The sequence below is a fragment of the Prinia subflava genome, chromosome 12, assembly GCF_021018805.1.
Source record: "Prinia subflava isolate CZ2003 ecotype Zambia chromosome 12, Cam_Psub_1.2, whole genome shotgun sequence".
NCBI lineage: Eukaryota > Metazoa > Chordata > Aves > Passeriformes > Cisticolidae > Prinia > Prinia subflava.
The window spans coordinates 18,969,125-18,984,572 of record NC_086258.1 but is presented as its reverse complement, the minus strand read 5'-3'; the positions used below and the strand labels follow the sequence as shown (position 1 = coordinate 18,984,572).

General features: G+C 55.3%; 1 protein-coding gene across 1 annotated transcript; it reads right to left on the bottom strand.

The window, feature by feature from the left end:
* Positions 1 to 8,114: 8,114 nt before the first annotated feature.
* On the bottom strand, positions 8,115 to 14,749 carry FOXJ1 (forkhead box J1). The gene is made up of 3 exons (XM_063408947.1): positions 14,544 to 14,749; positions 13,245 to 13,800; positions 8,115 to 10,541 (listed from the first exon to the last, which is right to left on the bottom strand). The coding sequence occupies exons 2-3, from the start codon at positions 13,740 to 13,742 to the stop codon at positions 9,741 to 9,743; spliced, it is 1,299 nt and encodes a 432-aa protein (XP_063265017.1). The 5' UTR covers positions 13,743 to 13,800; positions 14,544 to 14,749; the 3' UTR covers positions 8,115 to 9,740.
* Positions 14,750 to 15,448: the final 699 nt, after the last annotated feature.

The following is a 15,448-nucleotide window of genomic DNA, read 5'->3' as shown; positions in this document are numbered from 1 at the left end:
GGGGTGTCACACCCTGGGGGCTCTGCATGCCCCTAAATCACCCAAGCCCAGAGCAGGGAGGGGTCCTGCAGCCCCTGCAGGTTCTCCAGCCCCAGCTCCCGCTGTCCTGTTCCGCTCCAAGGGTCGTGCCACGCACAGGGGCCGGTGTGTGCCCATCTGTCTTCCCCTTGTCAAACCACCCCAACCTCCAGAGAGAAGCTCTTTTTTTTATTCAACAATGGATTTCACAACTCACCCTGTCCTGCTGCCCACGGATGTGCCCAAGCTCTGGCTCTGTTTTGCCTGTGTGGCCACAACCCCTGCCTGTGTTTTTTGGGGGGATACCTGATAGAGGGAATCTTGAGGGGATAAAAGAGAAGATCCCTGTCCAAGCTCAGCACCCAGCACCTTCCCCACACTGTGTTTGTGTGATTGGGAAAGATCTTTCACCCTGAATGGCAGATGCATCTCTCTCTTTACAGCATTCCATGCTTTCTGCCAGCACTCATCCCTTCGTTCAAGGGGCAGCCAGAGCCAAAAGGAACCTCCCCTGGGGAGCAGTCGTGTGTGTTTCGCCCAATAATGCTGTTTTTTTCCTGAAAACCCACCAAAAGGGCTCCCTTACCCTTCATGGAGTGGACAGTTCCTTAGAGCAAAGTGGGATAGATACACCCACCCCACATGCCAGCTGTGTGGGGTGATAAGGAGTGAATAAATGTACCGAAATAAATGCACAGCATTGTGTAAAAACTGCTGGACCCTGTGCAGCACAACGTCCAAGAGGAAGCAGCAGGAAAAAAAAAAAAAAAAAAAAAAAAAAAGAAAGCGGGGGGGGAAACGTAAAGAGTCCAATAAGTTATTTTGGGTAAAAGGAAAAAGAAAGGGTAGAAATGCTGCAGTTTGAGGGAGTGTTCAAATAAAGCAAAGCACACCCGCGTGTCCGGGCTGCCAATCCCGGCCGGCTGTTTCCCCCAGCAGCTCCGGGACTGTTCCCGGGGCCGTTCCCGCCGCCGTTCCCGCCCGCGGCCCCGCCAGCCGCGGCTCCCCGCGGGCTCCGAGCGCTGCGGATGCCGCGGGGACAGCGGGGACACAGCAGCGGCCGTGCAGGAATGCTGAGTCACCTTCTGCTCCCCCTCCGCAAAGCCTCTTTTTTATTCCCCCCACCGGAGAAGGGATTTTCAGGTGTCAGCACGGGCACAGCCGATGGAGAATTCAGCCGATGTGCCCAGGGATTGCATCCTTAGTGCGGTGGCTGTGTCAGGGGTGTTGGTCCCTTTCTCCAGGCAGCACTGACAGAACGAGAGGACACAGCCTCAAGCTGCACCAAAGGAAATATAAGTTGGATATTAGGAAGGAGTTTTTCACAGAAAGAGTGATAAAGTACTGGAATGGTCTGCCCAGGGAGGTGGTGGAGTCACCATCCCTGGATGTGTTTAAACAAAGCCTGGATGTGGCACTGGTGCCATGGTTTAGTTGAGGTGTCAGGACTGGGTTAGACACGATGATCTTGAAGGTCTCTCCCACCCTGCTCATTCTGTGATTCTGTGCTTACTGCGGGGGTCGGTGTGGTAATAAGAGAGTTAACGAGTCCCTTTTAGTGCATTTGCTGAACAAACCTGGTCGCAGTGCTGAGCTCTGCACCCCAAGACCGGCCGGGACCGGAGCCCACAGCGGCACTGCGCTGTTGTTGGGCAACGGGAGCGGTCACCACCGCAGGCATGAGGAAGTGGCACCTGCTGGCGGGGACGTGACACTCACTTCTCTCCCGGGACAAGGTGTTCAGGGCGTTGGCCACCCAAAATTCCACAGGAGAGAGAAGGGAGCCTGATTAGCAGGGGGGAAACTGAGGCACAGAGGGGTTTTGCTTTGCCTGCTCAGGGCTTGGCAGCAAATTGCTGGATAGACCCAGATATCCCCTAAATTCCTGTTTCTACTGATAGCCTTTATGGTGGCAAAGGTCATTGCACAAAAGTGTGATCTTGACAAGATTTGGAGAAATTCAATTAACAGTAGATTTTAAAGCAGGGACTTTCTGTCTCCTGCATTGTGGCTTGGTACTGCTCACCCTAGGAACAGTTCCTGCATTAAAATATAGTGACATTTTATAAATAATAAATCACTTTATTGCAAAAAATAATTATGCTTGCTCTTGCTTCCCACTGGCAGGGTTAATCCTGCTCCTGCAAGAGAGGACAGTGAGGAGGGGATGCAACAGGGCAGCAGCATTCCTGAGCCAAAGGAGCTGCCTGAGGATGCAGTGAGGGCAAAACAAGATTAATGCAGCCAGGAGCCTCCAAAAGGGCTTTGCATTTGATGTGGGAGAGGAGAGAGATCAGAGTATGGAGGAGTCAGGATTAACATAAATTTACAAACCTTCCATTCTGGGCTGCAGGGCTGTCCTGGGCTGTATTCCCCCATGGAGTGACCCACCAGTGTCCCAGGAACACTTGGGAACACTGTCACTGGTGTTCCCTCCTCCCCAGACACAGCCTGTTCTGCCTCCCCTCAGGTCAGCTGAACAGAAAAAATGATCAATCTTCAGCCAAATTAATCTTGAGACAGAAAACCAATAGCTCTGAGCTGTCTGACAAGCCCACAGTTTTCTTTTCCAGGAGGGGCTACAAGCAGGGAGCCCCTGAAAGAGGGAGTGAGTGTGCACAGAGAGGGCATGGGATGCACCCAGGCACATTCCCCTGGCTGTTACGTGTCCATGAACTTGAAGGGATGAGACAGGAACCAAACCCACCACAGGGCTTTGCCTCCCTGGTAACGCCCGAGCCCTTCTGACTTCGCTTTGATCCTGACCTGGGTCCGGAGCACTCACTGTGCCACAGGGATGTGCACTGCTCCCGGAAAACCGGGTCTGTGTGGGACAGGGGCTGGCACCTGGGCTTCAGCAGCTTCCCAGCCTTTTCTGTGTGGCCCTGAGCAGGGCCATGCCAGCGTTGCTGCTCCAGGAAAATACGTGGCACAGCTGGAATTGCCCTGAAACTGTGCCTAGCAGGGAAATCCCTCAACGGCCCTCCCTCCTTGCAGGAAGGAGCTCAAGGCAGTCAGCCCCTTCAAGGCTGGCCCCAGAAGCCCCCCCAAGCCTTCAGCTATCACAGACCCAAGCCTGCTCTCCTTCCTTCTGGCTTTATTTGCAGAGGGAATTAAGGCCCTGCTGAGAAAACCTCCCCTGTGCTCTGATAACTGCCTGCAGAGCCAGCTCTAAATGGCTTTTTGTAAATGAAAACCCAGGATTATGAGGTTCTCCTCATCACTGTTTACTTAGTGCTCTGCCAGAGTGAGGGGAGCAGGATAGAGACCCCCTGCTCTGGGCAAGCCCCTTGGGCCACCAAAGAGCTGGCACATACTGGGGACCAGCAAGGTGGCACCCAGCACATGGCAAAGCTTCCTTGGAGCACGGGGTTCCCAGATGGATTTGGGATGGGTGGGATGTGTGTGCACGTAGCAGGAGCCTTGGTCCAGGGGACAGGGCACCTCCAGGGCACTGTGTTTTGTGAGCTGGGGGCCGGGCTGGGGGATGATGCTCATTTTCTTTCTCTGCCACGTTGCTGGGGAAGGCAGGGGGGTGTTTGCCATGCGGGTTGGTGCTGGGCACACATCCCCACATGAGAGGAACGGGGAGGCCATGCAGGGCTGCAGCTGGCCTCATCCCCTCTGCAGGAATTCCCTCAGGGATGGCAAGGAGCTGCCCACCGAGGCCCTGGGGTCTGCTGAGGGGTGCAGGTCCAATGAACCCCGTGCAGAGGGGACCATCCTTGGTCACCCCTGTCTGCCTGCAGCAGGACAAGGGGGTCCTGCCTCTCTCTGCTGCACTCCCAGGGACTCGAGCCACCACAGCCGCCTTGCACAGCTCCGACCTTTGGATGTTTGCACATTCCTGCCTGTTAATGTGTCTCGTAACCAAAAGCTGCCAGGATGGAGCATTACTCCCCCCAACACTTGCCAGGCTGCTCCCTCCCGTCCCCCAGCTGAGAATTGGCACTGACCCCGAACAGGGTGGGAGCATGGGCTCTCCAAAGGAGCAAAACTTGATGACCATCCCACCCCTTGACACCAGTGAGCCCCAAATGCTCCCAGAGCTCCTTGGGCAGGCAGCAGTCACCTCTCCCAGCCAGGCATGGGGAAAAGGAGCTACCGTTTCAGAGCAGAGCGGCGCTGCCCTCGGCTGCCAGGCTGGCACGGTGCCTGCCAGCACGGTGCCAGGCCAAATTCTTTGCGATTTCTAGGTCAACACACGCCTCTCGTAATGCCCTGAGCCCTCCTGCTGCCTGTGCCAGCCTCCAGCCCAGTGGTCCCTGTGCACAGGATGGGAGAATCCCAAAGGATCAAACCTGCTGCTGCTCATCCTAGCTGGCCCCATCTCTAACCCCCGAATATTTGGCCCTCATTGCTCTGAACATTCCCCAAATGCCTGGCTCTGCCCATAGCAGCACCCATAGGAGACCCGTGTCCAGGGAGTGCACAGCCTGCAGCCTGCCCGTTTCCACCCTTTCTGAGGGGTTTAAGACCCGTCTCAAGGAGTCAGACACCAAAGGAGTGTGTTTGCTTTGAATTTCTAAAGCCATTTTCTCACTGTCATGATGGGGGTGAAAAAAACCTCCACAATCTCAAGACATGGGATGGTCCTAACTCTCCAAACCTGGAAATAAATCACTTGGAAAAACAGCCTTTGTAAAGAAATCCCCGTGGCCCCGGCGCTTGTTTGCAAACCGGCCAAGTTTCGCCCTTGGCATGACGCGGTTTCCCAAAGAAGGAGGCGATGCTGGCACGGCTCCAGCAGCTCAGCCCCTCCACTGGGGGGCTGGATGTGTCCCCCCGTGCCCACAGGGACCCCTGCCCACGGCATGAGCCGGGCTGGAGGAGCAGGAACCCTGTGGGGCTGCCAACCCCTACCCGGGCATGCACCGAGGGGGCGCTGGGGCTGAGGATGAGGAAGAGGAGGAAGGGGCAGCCGAGCGTGTCCATGTGCCGGCTCTTACGCAGGGGCTGTTGCATTGTGGCCGCCGGCGCTCCCCCCGTCCCCGCCGCAGGGCAAGCCCCGGCCTGCCGGGACATTGTGCCAGCCGGGAACAGCCACTGGCAACGGCCACTGACCCGTCCCGGGGCTCCCTGGGGCGCACAGGGACGTGGGCATCCGAGGGGAATTCTGCTGGATGTGCTGCCCGTGCCAGGGGGTGCAGCGCCCCGCACGCCGCACAAGAGCAGGACTCAAAGAGGTGCAGACGTGCTCGCAAAGTTCTGCCCAGATAATCGGGTTCTGACCCATATCGGCCCTGCCTCAGTTTCCCCATCAGGATGCTGAGGGCCATCTGGGCTGTGTGAGTCCCGCTGGGCTCTGCTGGCAGTGCAAGGTCACTGCTGGAAAGGCAGGACAGGGGCTGTGCCCCCCTCTCTGCTCTCGAAGCCGCCTCTCCCCTGCAGCCCCCAGAGATGTGTTTGCATCCAGCCCGATCCTCCTGGCAAAACCATCCCAGTCCAGCCGGGGGGCTCAGCATAACCTGTCTGGGGTTTGCTGTGGCACCTCCAGCCCATCAGGTATAAAACACTAAAAATTCAGCATCACAGGGCAGGGAGTCCCTGAGCTGTCCCCAAGCCCTGCCCTGTGTGAGTGCCAGGCTGCCCCGATGCCACCCCCATCCCATCCCCACCAGGGACCTGCTGTTCCAAGTAGATCTCCCTGACCGAGTGTGGTTCCCAAGAGGTTTCACATCCATGTGAGCTCCCGGATGCATGTTTGGGAACCTGATTTTTCCCAAACTTTGGAGGTTCATTCATTGCTATGCAAGGCAAGCCCATTCCCTACCCTCCTCCATTCTGCTTCCCCCTTCTCCCCCCTCATCATTCCAACCATCCCAGCCTAGGATGTTAAAATGGGCTGAATTTTTTACTATGAGAGGGGAAAAATTTTTTAGAAATCTGGGGATGAAGAGAGAACCCATGAGCTGTGACCTCCTCCAAATTCAAGGCACCAAATCCACACAAGGAAAACAAAAGGCAGCGAGATTAGCATTTCCAAACAGAGCAGAGATGGCCCCAATCTTTGAGCTGTTTATTCTGGGGTTGATTTTCAATATTTAGGATGATTAGCAAGTGAAAGCCGGCTGTTGCCAGAATGGCTCCATGCCAGCCCCACACTCAATGGAGGGAAAAGAAAGACACGGCAAGAAAGGGAGAGAAAAGAAGGGCTTATGTGTATATTTTTTTCACCCTCTGTGAACGGGAGATTGGTTTGAGGTGTCAATGTTTGCCCATCAGGGAGGGATGATGGATGAGGGGACGGCTGGGGAAATAGCAGAAATAAATAATAAAGGAATAATTGCCATGTGCTCAATAACCAGCTGGGAAGGACCTCACTAGGGCAGCGAGCTGAGCTTGCAGAGAGTTTTTAGAGCTGGCTTCTTCCCCAGACCCTCTTTGGTGGATGCTAGCGGATGCCCCAAAACCCAGCTGGAGCGCTCCGGGTTCAGTGCTTGTGGCAGGGGGGGACAATGTCCCCAGCCCATCACTGCCCCCGTGCCGGGCGAGCCGGGGCAGCCCGCGGGGCTGGAGCAGCCCCAGCCCCGGCCGCAACCCCGCTGGCAGCGGCAAGCCCGGGCAGGCCGGCGGCTGCCGGGTCCCGACCCCGCCGCTGGCACCGCGCTCCGCCCGGGCACCGCCGGCTCCTCCCGCAAAAACACCGCCCCCGCCACACCGGCTCGCTGAGAGAAAGGAAAATTCACGTCCAAGGCGGTTTGGTTGCTTTCAGCTGCTGAACAAAACGGGGTTGTTTCAGGCCTCGCCTGGTGCCTCCTTTATATTCACCCTTTCTCACTTTAAACCCCTCGACTGGCAGCCTGGAATATTTTTTCCTGGCAAGGTTGGTTTTTTTCAGTCCCCTGGCAGGGTGGGGATGCTGGAGGCTTCTCTTTTCCAGGGGGTTTGAAAACAGTACTACGTGTTTGTGCCTGGCAAAATGAATTAAAGAAGTGGTCTGAGGGGCAGGGGAAGTGCCAGCTTTTTGCAGCCCTGAAGTGCCACCAGTACTGGGGGAGAGAAAGGGAGCAGCTCTTCCAGTGCTTCCAACAAGGAGCTGAGAGGAGGAGAAGCCAGGACAAGGAATTCCTTAATGCCTTCTGGTATTCATGTCCCCAACATCCCAAAGCTGAAAGGACAGCCCAGATCTGCCTCTAAATTCTTCTCAGACACATCAAAGCTGTTCCCCCAGGGATAACCCTACCTTTTCCCAAGGTCAGCATCCTGCCTTCCCAGCACAAAGCACACACAGACCAAGGCAAGTGTCTGTCCTGAGCCCAGGCCTCATTTTGGGTTGAGATCAGCTGGATTGGGAGCAGCTCTAGCAGCTCTGGGACTCCTGCTGGAGTGCCTGGTGCTGAGGGGATCCAGTGGGTCACTGGGGAGCTGATGGGGGCTCCTCTGGAGTGCCTGGTGCTGAGGGGATCCAGTGGGTCACTGGGGAGCTGATGGGGGCTCCTGCTGGAGTGCCTGGTGCTGAGGGGATCCAGTGGGTCACTGGGGAGCTGATGGGGGCTCCTCTGGAGTGCCTGGTGCTGAGGGGATCCAGTGGGTCACTGGGGAGCTGATGGGGGCTCCTCTGGAGTGCCTGGTGCTGAGGGGATCCAGTGGGTCACTGGGGAGCTGATGGGGGCTCCTCAGGTGCTCCCCAGGAGAAGCCAGGGCTGTGTCCTCAGGGAAGAGGGATGGGATGTGCAGGAGTGGGTGCACCCCAAGCACCAGGCTGGAGGAGTCTGACTCAGGGTCTGGAGGGGGATCTCTGAGCAGCTCCTCTCCCCACCCTGCGCCCAAAAGGGCTCTGAAGCCACTTGGGCATCTTGGAGCATCTACAGGGCCAAGTGGACTCATGGCACAAGCAGAGGGACCTGTCAGCCCCAGGAGCTCCCTACAAGGCCAGGGAAGGCTATTCCCAGGGCTGGAGCAGCTCCCAGGGCTCAGGACACCAGGCATGGCCAACCTTTTGTCACACAAGTGGTGTGCAACCATTGTCACACTGAGGTTGGTTCGTGCCTCAGTTTCCCCACAGGGAATTTGCACAGTTGTGCAAGTGGGTGAGAGCTCCTGTGTCCTGGAGTTTACAAGCTGGGGAAAGGAAACAAGGAGACAAAAGGGGGTTTTTCTTCTTTTTTTTTTTTCTTTATTATTATTTTTTAAAATTTGTAAATAATTTGCATGGAAAAAAAAGTTAAATTGCACAAGTATGTCTGTAGTTCTCCAACATAATCCCCAAAGCAGGAAAACAGAAGAACAGCAAGTAAAAAGAAACATCGTCAATACAAACAACTACACAGACCCCAAAGCCCCTCCTAAGTGCTTTTGTAACCAAAACAGAATCTAATTACAATCTTCCATTTCTTTTGCCAAGTCTAAGACACACAACTAAAATTCCAGCTTCTACTTGCTCCTACCTAATGGCTGCTCTACTTCTCTCAGCCTACAGCAAGCAGAGGCAAAGAATCTGGTTCTTGAGAGCTTCAAGTCAAGTTTCAGCAGAGTTTGGCTCTGCTCCCAAAATATTTCCAATTTCCTTGCACCGACTCCGCCACGCTCTCGCTGCACACCGAGGTGAAGGGCCAGAGCTTCTCTGTGTGTGGATCCCGACGTCTCTCCCAGCTGGATGGGACTTCATTTCCACTGCTTTCCCCAGAGCCTGTTGCATGCACAGTTTTTGGCCTGAGCTCCTGGATGGAGCCTGAATGTGGATTTCTTTCCTCCTCAGTCCCACCTGGGAGTGTTCAGCGTGGAGTGGCTCCATCACCACCAGCCGAGGGCCTTGGAGCCTGATGGAAGAGCTGGAGAAGTGAAGAGCAACAGTCTCGGACCAAAAAAGCAGAGAGGGGATATGGTGCTAAAGAGAGGGTTCATGGTGCTCCAGACCCTTTGGCAACTGCAGCAAGGGTTTTGGGTACAAAAAATACAAAAGCTGGCTTTGAGAGCATCCCTGTCCCTGCTGCTCCTCTATTGCCAGGGCCAGTTCCTGGATTCTTCACAAAACCTGTTAGTGCAGGAGTCCTCCCTTGTGTGGTCTTGTTTTACAGAACAGTGAACACAAAACCTTTAAACAGTGAAAATATAAAACAACTCTCAAACTGCATTTCCAGCCTTCCCCTCCCCGCTTAAGAAATGCTAGTGCTAAAAAATATAGATTTCTTTGAATATATAATATATAATAGATTATATAAAAACATCTAAAGAGGCACACTTGCTGAGTTTATAAACCTTTTCTTCTTCCCTAGGCACAAGTCAGCTGGGATGTTGAACTTGGAGAATCCAGAAGGGACCTGTATTTTCTTACCAGCTAATTATCACACTGTACCTACCAACTGCACTGAGACAGAAAAAGGAAAGACAGAGAGAAACAGAGAGACAAAGAGATGTGGAAATTGCACTTTAGTCTATCAAATCCTAAGACACCAGGAATCTCATGTTTGGGATCACGGATGGGATTTCACTGGTAGTTTTAACCCTGATGGAAAAGAACCCATCATAATTCACATTTCTTATTTTAAAGTAAAATGTAAAAAAAATAAGTAGTGTTAACTTTCCTCTCTTGAGAAAACTAGAAACTTCTGAGGTGTCCTTTGAAGACACAGCAGGCAGTTCCTGGGGTGATGGGTTTTTTTTCCCCTGGTGTTTCTGGGAATATCCTTACAATGAAGCTGGTAAAAGTCACCATGGGCATCTCTAGGAAATCTTGTCCCTTGTAAGTCCCAGCTTGGGGAGAGCATCCTGCGAAAGTCTTACAAGAGGCGTGCCAGACTGCTCAGGTTGATGACATCTGCCAGCAAAGAGGCATCGATGTCTTCAAACACCTGGTCAATGTTGACACAGTTGGAGAGGTAATCACTTGTCCCTTCATCCCAGGGATGCTCCAAGAAGGTTGTGGCCATGAGGGTTTCATTAAAGTCCAGGCTGTACTGGCCGGATTCGGTGACAACTTGTTCCTGCCCCTGGGGACACTCCATGTGCTGCCCTTGTCCTGCCCAGTCCAGGTCACACGTGACAGGGTTGATGGAAGGCGGGAGCTCCATATCCACCAGGGTGGAGAAGTCTCCGTTGGGGTTGGTGTTGAAGACAGTTTCCCAGTCAAAGACACCTTTCAGCGATCCCAGCTCCGTCTGCTCCTCCTGGGTCATCAGGGCCGAGCTGGGCAGCCGGGACGCCTTGGCCGTGGGCAGGGGCGAGGGCTGCTTGCGCTTCTGCCCCGCTTTGGCACTCGCTGGGCTCCAGCTCTGGCTGCTGGTGCTCTCCTCAAACTCTTGGAGCAGCTGTTGAGATGCCACATTGGCCTCGAGGATGCTGCTGGAGCTGCAGGAGGAGGCGGCCGGGCTGCCAACGTGCCGCGCGTCTGTCTGGACCCTCCCGGAGAAGGCGGGGTGGATCTGCACCGGAGACATCCTCCGCTTCTTGTACGTGCCGTACTTGAGCCGGTTGGCATAGTAGGGGTCCAGCTTCCAAAACCCACCTTTCCCTGGCTCGTCTTTCTCCCGAGGCACCTTGATGAAGGACTTGTTCAAGGAGAGGTTGTGCCGGATGGAGTTCTGTGGCCAAAAGAGAAAGAAACCAAGGCTGAATGCTTTTCTGCTGCTGAGGGACCTACCTGCCTGGGCAGGCTGCTGGAGGTTTTCAGCAAGGACCTTTGGGAAAACAAAGCAGAACTGGCAACATCCAAGGCTACATGTCCAGCAGAAAGTCCCTCAACCCCCTGAGTTTTCTCCCCTCACTCTCCAGCAGTTTTCCTGCTTTCTGTCTCATCCAGCCAAAAGTGGCAGGAGCCAAGGGGTCCAAGCTAGGACTTGTCACCCAATGGGAAGTTTTTGGGCAGCTCTCCTTGGCTGGAAATTGGGGCCATGGGGCATTGGATCATGAAGAACATTGGGAGAAACTGGCTTGAATTGCTTTAGGCATGGAGCTAGGCTGGAGGATGTTGGATCCTTCTTTGTGCCAGGGAGGAAGAGGTGAGTCTCTATACCCATGTGGCCATGGCCCCTCTAAAAGGGGAAACACATGGGCAGCACTGTGGGGGGATGGCAATCAGGGCCCTGCTGGCATCCCCCAGTTCAGCTGAGTCTATTGTTAGTGTTGAGAGGAAAATATTTGGAGAAAACACAGGCGCCATGCCTTCCCCCAGCCAGGCTGGCACAACCCAGACAGGAGAACACTGAGAGACACGTGGGCTGTTCCACCCTGTGTGTCCCCAGAGGTGCCTCCTGGCCCAGGGAAGCTCAGTGTGAAATCAATGCATCTTCATCAGCCACTGCTCAGATAAACTGAGGGGAAAAGAAAGGTGGGGAGGGAAGAAAAGGAGGAGTTTCTGCTCCTGTTGAGCTGTTCTGAAACCCTGAATGTGCCTGGAGTGATGTGAATAACCAGAAAGGAAATTCAGTTATTGGGTAAATAACCCAGCCTTGGACTCCACAAAGCCGGGACTATACTAAGAGATTGGATATGGTAGAGGTGTTTTTTTTTTTTAATGTTGCCTGGATATCTTTATGCTTATTCATCCATAATCCGTAGTGCCGAATAGGAAAAACAGGGCTCAATTGCTCAGAGCTGTAAAAACATGCACGCACACTCACACACACACACAACAAAACCCTCCTCTGGGCTGGAGCTCCTTGGGTTTGTTGGCTCCTCTCCAAAGCACTCAGCTCCCACAGGAATATATCCATCTCCCCCTCAGACTATGGGTGGCATGACCTTTCCAGGCTGTCTTCACGTACGGGAATCGGAATAGGGGATGAGAACACAGCCTCAACAAGAAAGAGAAGAAAAAAAAAGAAAGGAAGGGAAAAAAAGTGAAGAGAAACAAAAGATTAAAAAAAAAAAGAGAAGGAAAAAAAAAAGAAAAGAAAGAAGAAGCAGGAACACAGATATTCCCCCACACAATCCAGGCTGTAGTAACTCCAATTTTACTGTGTAATGAAATTTTACAAGGATCAGAGACTTGAAAGCTGAATTCTCTGCTGCCCATCTCTCCTCCCCATCCCAAACTTAGCTCAGCCCAGGCTGAATTATTACTCAGCCAGTCAACATATTTATCATTCCTGCCTGCAACGGTCCAGGGTACCCCCTGCATCTCTGCAGAGAGGGATTGAAAACCTTCTTTCTTTTTCTAATGAACACATTTAATTAAAAACATTGTGAATGCCCAGCCATGAAGTGTGCAGGAGAAAGTCAACCCACTGGCACCCAGCTCCTGCTTCCAAAATCACTCTCATAGGTCCCCTGAGTGTAAGAGGGGGACCAAGATGGCCATGGAGGAGGACCAGGAAAGGTTTCCTCCCCCATGAGGGCTTCAAGAGCCACTGGAGACCTGCCTGCCTGGAGAGAAGGTGGGCAATGCCTTGGCTTTGCAGTGGGGTTCTCCATCCCTGCTTGGATGGGCACTGCCATCAGGATTGTGACACACTGCAGATTTGGGATGGGAATAACCCCAGTGCAGGGATAAGCACCCCGCAGGCCCTCCAGCCCTGCCATATCCTAGAAAACCTCACGTGCCAGAGGTCTCCTCGTGTGACAGAGGAGGGCAGCAAGCCAAGGTGGCTGGGAAAAGCCCCTGGGATTCAGGATGTCCCCAAAGCTGGTAAGCCTGGGGCTGTCCCCTCCCCACTGGGGGCATGCTCATGCCAGCTGGGGACAGCAGCCCGAGTTAACCCCTCTTGGGCCTCTCTCTGCAGGTCACACCAGCTCATCCCAGTGACAGAGCCTCCGTGGCCTGTCCCTGAGGCCAGGAGCCCAGGACTCTGCCCTGCTTGGAAAGCAGCAGCTCTTCTGCTCAGAACCTCCCCAGTGAGAGATTTGTCCAACAAGTGGCATCTCCATCCTTCTCCCATGCCTGGTTTTCAGCACCCAGGGACACTCGACCTGGCAACTTCTCCATGTGTGCTCAACCCCGAGGGACTCAGGGCCCCCTGAGAACTCCAGGAGTGAAGGGACCAAGAGGCCTTTGCCCTGAAGCCAAGAGGAGTCTCAGGTGCCAGGAGCCCAACGAGTGCCTCCCTGCTCCCAAAATGGTCCTGGGCTTTCCCCCAGAATGGCTCCTTCCCTCTGCCACCCCTGTGGCCGTGGCATTTGTGCCCAGCCAAGTTCTTTCCCATTCCAGCCCTTCCCACTGGCAGCTGGTGTCACTCTTTTCCCAGTGGCATCCAGCGTCCCTGCAGGGTCTTGTCTTGCAGGGTGGAGGCTGTGGAAAGCCCTGCTCAGCCCTGCAGGGAGAGGGGCCAAGGCTCCACATCTCCTACCTGCCAGGTGGGATCAGCGTGTCGGAAGTAGCAGAAGTTGTCAGTAATCCACTTGTAGATGGCAGAGAGGGTGATTTTGGGTTTATTGCTGGCCTCCATGGCCATGCAGATGAGGGTGGCGTAGGAGTAGGGCGGCTTGACGTGAGGGTTGGTCTTGTAGTCGATGTCCCCTGCGAGGTGAGGGGGCACAGCCGCGTGGTGGTGCGTGGTGGAGGAGGTGGAGGAGGACACGGGCGTGCAGGGAGTGTGGCGTGTGCCCTTGCAGGCAGGGTCAGCAGCCAGGGGCGAGCACGGGGACTCAAAATCAACCAGGCTGAACAGACTCTCACTCATGGTGTAACAGTCCTGGGGGTCTGAGCCAGAGTATAACTGAGGCAGGCCAGTTTGGGCCACTGTGAAGTCCCTCAGCCACATGAGGTCTGGCAGGCTGTCATCCAGGTCTTCCTCCACGCACTTCAACTTGCCCTTGGCTTTCAGCGCTCGGCTTGGCCACGCCATGGCTCCCTCAGGGCTTCCCGAGCTCTACGTGAAGGGGAGAGAAGGGATGGGGCAGACCCTGCAATAACAACAGGGACAGGGGTGAGGTTCCCCAAGGTGCAGTCTGTCTCTGACAGCCTTGGGTGCTCTTGGAGCTGCTGGGTGAGACCCATTCCTGGTGTGCTGTGCAAGGGACATGCAACTCCTGCCCCAAGGGCCTTTAGCACCCTTGAACCTCAGGGAAATGTCCTCAAACTCCTACACCTCAGTGTCACCCACTGACCTGCTGCCCAGCAGGCTCTTAGCTGAACAAAGAATTAAAAAAAAAAAAAAAATCAAACAACAAAAAAACCCCTCAAACAACCAAAATCCAATCCCTGCCTTCCCACAAAGTGAGGTTGTTCTTGGGAGCACACATCTCTGGATACGTGGTACTTGCAGGACTAACTCTCAGTATTCCACACATTTAAAGTTTTCCCCCTTATAGCCAACTTCTCTCGGTTTGATGCTATTTCTGCTTTTACCTTCCCGGGTACCCAGAAACAACTCAGGGGTGAGCTGGGGGAACCGGCAGGGTCCCACCCCAAGCACACCCTCAGTCAGAGCGAGCCGACAGCTTTGGGGAGTTCTGTGTCGGGGATGTGGATGTAAACCCGAAATCCCGAGAGTTCGGGCCGGGAAAGAGCGCCGGGAGGGCGCGTAACCAGAGCCGCTCCCCGCGCAGACCCACCGCCCCCGACGGCGGCTCCGGCCGCGCCGCCCTTCCCGTCCCACCGCCCTCCCCATCCCGCCGCACCCCCTGACCCCGGCCCGGTGTCTCACCCGACAGGCCAAGTTCACGACAGGGCAAGAAGCTTCTGGAAAAACACGAGGCGGGAGGTAAAAAAATACCAAAAAAAAATTTTTAAAAAAGGCAAAACAAACAAAAAAAGAGGGGAGGGAAAAAAAGAAAAAGCGAAGGGTAAAAAGAAGCCCGGTGGGTGTCGGGGTGCCCGGGCCGGGCCGTGCCCGCCGAGCCGCCGTGAGCCGCGGCCGCCCCGGTGCGCGGTTAAGTAGCGGCTCCGGAGGCTTCGCGCGTTGCCGCGGCGACGCCACGCCCCGTAAACATCCTCCGGGCACGCCATTGGCCCGCGCGTTGCCATGGGGACGGGGGGCGGGGCCTGGGATGCTGCGGGACCGAGCCCGGCCCGGAGGGACGAGCGGGCCCCGAGGTGACCCTACCGGGGTGACTCTACCGGGGTGACCCTACCGGGGTGACCTTACCGGGGTGACCCTACCGCGGTGACCCTACCGGGGTGACCTTACCGCGGTGACCTTACCGGGGTCACCCTTAGCGGGGTGACCTTAGCGGGGTGACCTTACCCGGGTGACCCTACCGGGGTGACCCTACCGGGGTGACCTTACCGCGGTGACCTTACCGGGGTGACCCTACCGCGGTGACCCTACCGGGGTGACCTTACCGGGGTCACCCTTAGCGGGGTGACCCTATCGGGGTGACCCTTAGCGGGGTGACCCTACCGGGGTGACCCTCCTGGAGTGATCTTACCGGGGTGACCCTACCGGGGTGACCTTACCGAGGTGACCTTATCGGGGTGACCCCACCGGGGTGACCTTACCGCGGTGACCCTACCGGGGTGACCTTACCGGGGTGACCCTACCGGGGTGACGCTACCGCGGTGACCCTACCGGGGTGACCTTACCAGGGTGACCCTACCGGGGTGACGCTA

Coding starts and splice junctions, on each gene's coding strand:
- FOXJ1 (XM_063408947.1), bottom strand. CDS start 13,742: ATGGCGTGGCCAAGCCGAGCGCTGAAAGCCAAGGGCAAGTTGAAGTGC. Junction 10,542..13,244: donor ACGCTGATCCCACCTGGCAG/GTAGGAGATGTG, acceptor TTTTGGCCACAG/AACTCCATCCGGCACAACCT.